The sequence below is a fragment of the Blennius ocellaris genome (genome assembly GCF_963422515.1).
Source record: "Blennius ocellaris genome assembly, chromosome: 15".
Lineage (NCBI taxonomy): Eukaryota > Metazoa > Chordata > Actinopteri > Blenniiformes > Blenniidae > Blennius > Blennius ocellaris.
Genome location: NC_137664.1, coordinates 3,883,520 through 3,893,281, shown reverse-complemented (window position 1 = coordinate 3,893,281; position 9,762 = coordinate 3,883,520). Strand labels below are relative to the sequence as shown.

At 40.1% G+C, this 9,762-nt stretch overlaps 1 protein-coding gene across 1 annotated transcript in view; it reads right to left on the bottom strand.

Moving 5' to 3' along the window:
* Window positions 1-411: 411 nt before the first annotated feature.
* The window catches only part of fibcd1b (fibrinogen C domain containing 1b), a gene marked incomplete at both ends in the record, with an annotated part of 123,115 nt that continues 113,764 nt past the window's right edge, over window positions 412-9,762 (bottom strand). Inside the window, 2 exons of the mRNA XM_080510101.1 lie at window positions 412-677; window positions 4,975-5,154. Coding sequence (XP_080366227.1) covers window positions 412-677; window positions 4,975-5,154 — 446 coding nt within the window. The remainder of the gene's footprint in view (window positions 678-4,974; window positions 5,155-9,762) is intronic.

Genomic DNA, 9,762 nt, shown 5'->3' with positions numbered 1-9,762 from the left:
CAGGGTACGCTTGGACCACCACGTCAGACTGAGGAAAGGGCATAGCACTGTGGCTCCGGGTATGGTGCTTATCTAAAAGGGGATGATCAAAAATAAGGGCATCACAGTTACATTATTAGTACAATTTTTTTTTTTTTTTTTTTTTTTTTGAAGGAATAGGACTACAGGAAGGATTATGGCTACCAGCATGATTGAGTGATGGAGGCAGAGGAGCAAAAAAAAAAAAAAAGGGAGGAGAGAGAGACGTCACGAAGCAAGGTTCAACTAAAGTCAAAGAGGTATGTTTTAGTGAATAAACAATATCGAGACAAGTAACTCCATCTAGCTGTCAGAAATCGTGATTTGTAATGTTTCAAAAAAATCTCTTCATTTTTTCCCCCCTCTTCTTCTTCTTCTTTTTCTTTTCCAGTTTCATTTATTCTCGGGGTCGCGGGTGGGACGTATCTTTATCTCGGAGAACTTGAGGGAGTACTGCCAGCCCGTCCAGGAGGACCACTCGATGCCGTCGGCGTACGAGGTATGCTGGCCGCGCAGGTACTGCCCGTTGAGGTTGGAGGTGTGGCAGTTTCGGTACCACCACGCGCCGTGGTAGAAGGAGGCGCAGTTATTCTCCGAGTGGTCGTTATCCCGGTCCTTGGTGGTGAACTTCATCCCGTTGTGCTTCAGCAAGGAATCGCCTGAAATTCCAAACAGGTTGGATTGGGTCAATATATGTCGGCTGATAAGAAAATAGAAGGTCAAACATTTTTAGCAGTATTGTTTTATGTTTATATTCCTTTTTATTGCACACTGTTTGTTTGCTTATCATCAGGAGTTAAAAAATTAAGCCTTTATCATAAGACAACCTCACTTATCCAGCCATTTGATCAGGAAATAAATCCGCCTTAATCCGTCTGTTCTGTTACAAAAAAAAAACTGGATGAAATATTAATAGTTTGGTCACGGCAAAAAACACATCGAGTCTTTAAAATCTTTTCGATAAGATGTCTAATACTTTAACTGCATTTGTATGAAAGGAAAATATCTATTTAAGAACACCTTCATTAATAATTGGTCTTCACTTGTGTTCATATTGCTGCGTAATTGAAAAATGAAAATTCACAATAGATGACTTTAATCACTTTTTGTTTTTTTGAAATTAATTTGGCTGTTAATAAAGAAATTAACTTAATCCCAATACAAATAATTCTTCATGCTATCACAACACCACTTTTGACGATGAAGCATTGTTGATATATTATAGTCATTTATCAGCGAGTCAGTTTTCCTCAACAAAAAATAATTAGTATTTTTGAACATTGCTTATTGGATTGTAAAAGAAGACAAAAATAGCTGCCAGAATTATATATAAATATATAATTATTACATTCTGCAACATAATCATCACCACACGGCACCAGTTTAATTATTTTTGAAACGTAAATACCAGACGTAAGGAACTAACAACAATTCTCAAATTCAATATCTATAACCTGTGAGCTGGCACTTTGAATTAAGCACATATGCCTTTTGTACAGAACATTGCTCTTTTAGTAAATAACAAAGTTACAACAGCAAGAGCCAACATCACAATTTCTAAACTTACAAAAAAAAATGACCATTTACAATGTTTTAATGTCATCGATTTTGTATACAATTACAAAAAGTCTGTTTTAGCATCAGTCTTGGCACGCTCATTTCTGGAGTACACAGTAGATAACAAGCAGATCGTTGTTTTGAGTTGCTACGTTGATACTATTTGCGCTTGGCGGAATTACGTACCATTCACAAAAGCTTCTGTGGTTTCATTTAGCAACTTGTTGGAAAGTGCTTCATTTAAGACAAGTAAACAACAATAATCAATAAAGCTCTTAACAATGAGGCTCCATCATATCTTGAAGAGCTGTTAGTTCTATATCTCCCCAGAAGAACCCTTCATTCATTCACAGTGCTGGCTGAATAGGGGCTCCTGGGTTTACTAATGGGAGGCATCAGATGTGGAACCGGCTTACAGTTTCAGTGAGGGAGGCTGACGCTCTATCTTTAAGGCTAAGCTTAAGACTTGTCTGTTTAATAAAGCTAACAGTTAGGGTGGTTTCGGGACACTCTGGACCATTTTCTCATGAAGCTGCTCCGGGTTTAGGTTGCTGGAGGAGCTACACTGACCTTGTTTTTTTTCTCTCACTCTCCAAGTTGTACTAATACATGCCACTGACATTTGCCGTAGCCTGTGCTCTCTCTCTCTCTCTCTCTATCTCGCTCTCTCTCTCTCTCATCTCCTCTATATCTCCTCTTCTCCCTGCAGGATCTCTGACAGTGGAACTGGAAGTCCATCATCCTGCCCCCCACTGTCTGAAGCAAGCGGATTCATCTGCTGGATTTATGTCTGTTTGCTTGTTGTTCTCTGTCTCTGTTCTAACCTTCTTTCTCCTTCTTCCCCCTCACCCTGAAAAGACCAGCAGAAGGTCTAAACCTTTGACTCTGGTTCTGGAGGTTTCTTCCTGTTTAATGGGGTTTTTTCTTATGTTTGCTCCTGTGGATTTATTACGTTTTTCTCTGTAAAATGCCCTTGAGATTAATGTGTGTTTGGTGCAGCTATATAAATAAACTTGAATTGGTAAATAACACTTTTCCTCCGTTTAGCTTGTGCTTAGATGCTGTTTTTGGCATCTAACTACAGCCCTGTAGGCTTTATGTCGTGTAATGACTCTATCTATCTATCTATCCATCTATCCATCTATCCATCCATCCATCCATCCATCCATCCATCCATCCATCCATCCATCCGTTTTTAGTTGTTTATACAGTGCTCTATTAAACCTACTTTACTTTCTTACTGTAATACAGTAAGACATCAGTAAACAATCATTATGCATATTCACATCAAATTAACTTTGGCAATGGCAAGCAATTTTTCAACTTATCATTTCAATAAAGAGGAGGAAATGAGAAAAAAAAAACAACAACAACAACAACCTCCCCGTTCTCCAGAGTGTGTCTTGTCATTATCTAAAGCAGGAGGTCAGACCGCTTTGTCGCCAATTTATCAAAGGCTGCTGTGACCTTTTTATCTTGCTGTATTTTTAATAACACTCCCCCAATGATTTCATCAGCGTGTCCGTCACTAAATGGATGCAGAGGAGATAAAGGACATACTAAATGGGATTAATCACGCATGTTGATTTCAACCTTTTTCAGGTAGTTTTCGAAGCGACAGGAAAATATTTCACTGAGCACAATGCTAAACAGGGGGAGGCCTTTTTTTTTTTTTTTCCCCCTTGCAACCTGTGACTGTGAATATGACAATGATGTAGGACCACTGCAGGAATGCAGCGAGGCCAAGCTACACCACCTGACTGCCTTTAATCATGGTCTGGGCCGGAAAAATCAGATTCACACAATCAAATTGCTGAGCTGAAAATATCTTCCAACTATACAAAGATTCCCTCACTGGCAAATTCTCTACGTCGATAACTGGTTTTGCAAGCCACTGCCTTAAGAGGCTTAGAAGTAAAATGAAAGCAGCCTCCTTTGCGAGATACTGCGGTAGGCCCGAAAGTTTTTAAGCAAATGGATGTTCAAAGAGCTCGTAATGTTCAATAAACTCCCCATACCGTCCCTTCGCTCTTCCAGCACTTGCTTTCATTCTAAAGCGGGCCTCACACTGTGACTGGGAGTGGATAGGAGGATGAAGCTGTGAGCTGAATAGAAGACCACTCGCCATCCATCAGGTGATGGCTAAGCTAACAGCTCATCAGGGCATCAAACAGCTCTTAATTGCCCGGGATGTGGTGGCCCCACTTCTTACCCTCTCACTAGTGTCCCACTCTATTCTCCATGTGGCATCGCTATGGTAACCACTCAGTAGGAAAAAATAATTTCACAGGCATGTCAGATATTGATGTTGTGTGTTGCTCGAGCAAGAAGATTGAGGGGCGGAGAACGGGGAGGGTTAAAAATAAATATGCAACAAAGCTCTCAATGATGTCAACAGTGAGTTGAAGTGCCGGGTGGGGTGTATGGAGAGGAAGAATGAAATAAGGAGGAGAGGAAGGGGACGAGGAAAAAAAAAAACACCAACAAATAGAAGCACTTAAGGCTCATTTACAAGGCTGTCGATGTCACCTTGGTGGCTGGGGGCCAGCAGCCACGCTGGATGCCCATTAAGATCCAGCTGCTCTCAGCCCAAATGAGCACCTGTCAGCTGATTGCAAAGCCGCCACAACAGAGCAAAATACTACTAATAATAGTACTAATAAAAAACAGTCGCACCACCTCCGGGGGGATGACAAACGTCCAACAGGCAAATGAGTTCAAGGTCAGGCCTCAAGCGTCACAGGAGTTTGAGGCGACGTCATATAAGGGTGGGAAAAAAAAAAAAAAAAAAGAAGCATTTGTGCACATATTTTTTCTTTCTTTCTTTTTTTTCCTCGCTTCTGTGCCTCTCCTACCCCGTAGACACCGCCATCCTCATTTTTATTTACCTCTTCTTCTCTCGCACCTGTCCCCCTCCGTTCTTCCATCCTACTTACCCGCAGCCCTCGCTCTCGCTGCATCTCTCATATCTGTCCCCATTCTCTCCCCGTGTGCTCAAAGCAGTGGCCCCCAAAGGTCCTTTAAATTGCTTCTTCATTTCCACCGCAGGTTTTTTTCTTTTTTTTTGTTGTTTTGTTTTGTTTACGCTGCAGGTCAAGCCGTGCAATTAATTGGCAGTAATTTAATCAAGGTGACAGGTAGCTGGCTTGGATCAGATGGCTTGGGAGCAGAGATGGACACACAGGAAGTTCCTCTCTTCGCCCCCCCAAAAAAACTGTTTACATGATTTAACTGGTGGACGCACTGAGCGCACTGCAAAAATACTATCAATTTACTCGCTGCATTTGCAAATAGGTGAGATGAAAAAAAAGAAGAAGTGAGAAACAAAAATAGTGGATACTAATCAGAGTGGAAGCACAGTATATATCAAAATAGGTTCATCCACTGTTTGGTACATACCTGCATTGCCAGAATAGTCCCCCACAGTCAGCGGGTATCCATCATCATCAGGGTCCACGGAGAAGAGGCCCACTCCAAAGGTACCATACTGGGCATACGCGGTGCTATTTTCAAAGTCCTCCAAGTCGATACGCAGCTCATAGTTCCCCTGGATGGACAGCGCATGGATCTGCTTGAGCCCTGCGGGGAAAAGGAGCAAGACACAGACCAAAACAATCCATTACAAAGTGCTTCCTTTGTTCTCAGTTCACAATATAGAGCTATTTCAGAACCCTCTAAACGCTGCCCATTTTCTGGAAATAAGATGTAAAATGGTTTTGGTGCCATTTAGAGCCCCCCCCGCTGTATGTCAGTGGGATTTCTCCCCCCAAAACAAGGTTAAAATTACTTTTGAAACATGTGTAGACTGTCTACTGTTTGAGTCAATTAGGTGAGTCTTTGGAATTCATTCATCAGACAACACCAACCCGTTTCTTGACTCTGAAATGTCGCCGATTTCAAAACGAGACAAAACGTTCACGTCTTGCACGGCGGTATTGCTAATCCTTTCATATTCTCAGCTTGTCACAGCTGTTCAGAATGTTTTCAACCGGAGGAAAATGGTTGTAACCAGATGGAATAAATACATTTCAATGAACAATGCCATTTGAAAATGGTCACTTTGCGATTAATTGCTTTGATTTATTCGTGCTACGGTGAGATTTGGTATATTTATGAAGAGTATCTTGCTTTTTTGAGATTGACTCATCACAACTTCGCAATATGTGAATTGTGAATTTATACAAATATTAGAAACATGAATAGTTTACATCTACATTATTTCGACCAGTCTTTGGAGATAATACTTGTAAAAGAACTCAGAAGTTCATTAAAAAAAAAAAAAAAACTTAAAATTGTGGATGCATGGTTTGTTAGGTTTTTTGTTTTTGCATTTACTTGCTAAAAAGGTTGTTTGAGATATTATGGCAAAATAGAAAAGGTCAAGTCATTCAGAAATGAATTTGCATGCTTAAAAATTGTGCTTATCTCAGAAACCATGTTACAAATTTTGAATAACTGATAATGTTATGAAATGAACTGTGCTCTTGGATATTTCATGAAAATGCACCTGCAGGTGACTGTTCTTTGAATGCTTTCATGATTTTTTTCAAATATTTAGAATGTGTAAACTAGTTTGGAATACAAAATGCACACGAATGTGTGTGTTATTTCATTTTCTTGTAAACCATCATTCCCACATTCCCTTGTCCTTCGTGGCTGCTTGATAATAAATGTAAAGTATTAGAAATCTGGCAGTCAGATTTGAATCTACTTCATTCAAAAACATAGATGCCTATTTATGCTCTCACTGCCCGGACTATTTGACTATTTATGCTCTCTTTGCACCACCCAAGTGATCATTTTAATTTCCTTCAAGTCTATTCTAAAGCGAGAAACAGCTGCTGTGATCGCGCTGGTGTATCAAGTGAAACTCTGAGATAAAAGCTAAATAGGATAATTCCCCTGCTCTGCTGGGGGAACTGTGACCGAAAAAAATAAAATAGTAGTAGTGTTTCATGTCATCATCAGTGCAAATTTTCCATTGCACAAAAAGACATACGAATCTATGTGTGGCATGTTTTTCCAGGTAAAATTATTTCAGTAGGGATGAAAACATATCCATGCTCTTAGTTTCTCCTTTAGTGTTTGGTTCCAGCTCATTGATGTCTGTACTTGCAAAGAAGGACTACCTTGATTAAAGCTTAATTGCTTATCAAAGTATTTGTCATTGCGACAGTTTAAATGCTATTATTTCTTAATTGGTAAAAATCTCTTTACACATGCTATTTGTCAACAGAGAGAGAGAGAGAGAGAGAGAGAGAGAGAGAGAGAGAGAGAGAGAGAGAGAGAGAGAGAGAGAGAGAGAGAGAGATTTTCTCATCTACTTCTTCTCCGGATCATTACTGGTGACAAATTTAACATAAACTTGCAGTGCACATCCACCTGTGTCTGCTACTCTAGACTTTTGCATGCCATCGCCTCATCAGATACCCCGAACAGGTCTTTTAATTATTGCTAAATCCTTTAGAGAGACGGTGTAAGACAGAAAGCGCCAGAGGGAAAACAGGGTTTCCATCCCTTCTTCCTTGCCCCCTCCTGCTCTATGTGTCCCCCTGCTGTGCTGGAGTGATGGTGCTACCCAGGGCAACTTCTCCTCTCCTGGGTTGATCAAAGGCACGAGACGAATAATGTGTCAGGCAAGGCAGAAGCAGGAAGAACGGTACCTGGATCCCTCGAACACAAAATACGAGACAGGAAGGCAAACAAAAGTGAACTTCGCTTCAAGGCTGTGTTAAGCATCCTGCCCCAGTGCTTATAAATACGTGCTGTACATTTACAGTGTTTGAGTGGAGGGTGGGGGGGAAAAAAAAGAGAAGAAGAAAAGAAAGGAAATCAACTGAAAGCAGGAAGAAACTTCAAAAGACTTCTCTTGTTGGAAATGAGGGTTGGATTTAGAGCATGTAGAGCGAGCTGTAGGCAGCAATTGCTGGTTTAAGGTTTGTTTTACTGCCTGTCCTGGAACGTGACTCAGAATCACCATGAAAGCAGCTGCACCACAGGGAGGAAGGTGTTTTTATGAACCTGAACACTGTCATTTTGCCTCCTACGGCAATCATCACCCTCACAAATGAAACTCATTCTCCCTCTTAAAGCTTACAATCCTCAAACTGACTTTGCCTGATTTGAATTCCATCGATGTCGAGAATTGCACTCCGAGAGCGCCTTGTCTGAAGTAGAGGGCTAATTTGATGACAAACACAGCTGAAAGAACCCATTATTATTCAGAGACAGAAGCTCACAGTCTGGGCCCAGGCACTTAGTTTGGATTTAATATCGCCCAATGGGAGGTTGATCCCGTTCTTTCCATTTTCACAGAATATCAGCAAAATTGGACATAAATGCATTCATGTAGGCAGGTAATTTTTCCCGTTAATTGCATATAGGAATATCAATACTGATATATATATATATACATGTGTGTGTGTGTGTGTGTGTGTGTAAAAGACACCAAAAATCACCACATTTGTACACACCTCGAGAGAAAACATTGTTGGCTCATTTGCAGAAATATTTTTGTCATAGCCCTTTGAGAAAAAGTATCAATCCACACAAACCCCTAAGGGAAAAGTACCCTGCAGTGATTTGACAAACTTCAAAAGAAAGACTTAGGATGTTTCCTCTTTCAGGGAAAAGAAAAATGGGGGAAATAGAAAAATAAAACACCAGATGCAACACAACTCTATTTAAAGACTCTACAGCTTCCAACTGTATTTACATAACTTTAATTTAGGCCCTAATTAAAGCCCCAGAGAATCTCAGTGAGACTCCAATTCAGAATAATTAAAGAGGGAGACAAGTCAAATAACAATGGAGACTTCTTAGGTTTAGCTCTAAATGCTCAGGTGTAGCTCTCTGTTAATTAAATGCTATTGTTAGGTTATTTAATATGGGTTCAAATACAAGGGAGGATTTTGAGGTGTTTTGCTTCAGCACTAACATGCTGATTGCTCCATTGGGGACAGGCTAACACTTTTTTTGTATCTCGCTGATTTGCCATTTAGGGAAAGCTTGGCAGAGTAAAATAAAGAAGAAGAAGAAAAAAAGCCTGATCCTCCCACTCATTTTCAGATGGGCAATTAGGTTATGTTTTTGTTTATTCACTTTATATTATTGGTTGGTAACTTTTGATGTAGTGCCTGAAGTCAGCAGCATAAATCATGAAAATAAAACTATGCATACAGATGCAAACATGTAGTACGAGTGTCTATATATTTCCCCACAAACAACTAAAAATAAAAATGATTAGAAGGGACAGTAGCAATGAGCTAAAATAACAGGATGAACTTTTGAACAGCTGATATAATTATCAGTGCGTTCTGCCTGTACGTGCAATAGATTTCTGTGCTTAACTTCAAGGCAACTCAATGTTTGAAATTGCATGTGTGAGAGTTACAATTTATTGTCAAGCTGCCACTATGGACACAGTTGCTTTAAGTTACAACACACTAAAATTGTGAGAAAAATTGCAATTTATAAACACATTTTTACTTGGAATAACACTGAAGTGATACTTTGCACAGACTCCCGGTGAAATTTGGGTCAGAATTTGCTGAGAGTTTTCACGTTGTTTGATGATGGCGCAACATCTACTCGATAAAACCTTGGAAGTTAAGTGCATTGGACTGGTTTTAATGGACACAAACTTGTCATATGGCATTCATGCCACATCTATCACAGGGTGTGATTTGAGAAAGGGGAAGGGGGAGGTTATATTGAATGATGGGTTGAAAGGACATTAGACTAAAGATTACTTAGATCTGTGGAAGACCAATTATCCATCAGGAACCAAAAGGAACGAATAAGTACGTGTGAGGCAATGTCCAATATTTGTGCGAGTTAAGAGTTGATTATTTCTTTTCATGATGCATGTGGAGTGACACCTCCGTTTCACACTCAATCTGGTGATGTAGCTTAAATTACCACGGCCGATTAATTTTACCCCCTTGTGGTAAAAATAATGAAGCAGAAGGCGGTGTGTGTAGACTGGAGGGGGGTATATCAACTCCAGCAAACAAGCCTATGGATGTGTGAAGCAGTTGAACAATTACTGACTATATACATACAGGTCTTCTCCCCACTCCTGCTATCATTTTTTCAACATAAAGCCGATAAAAAGAAAGCTCTTGGATAAGAAGCCTATTATGGATTGAGACTGGACTGACATCTGGAAGGCTGGATTATTATGTC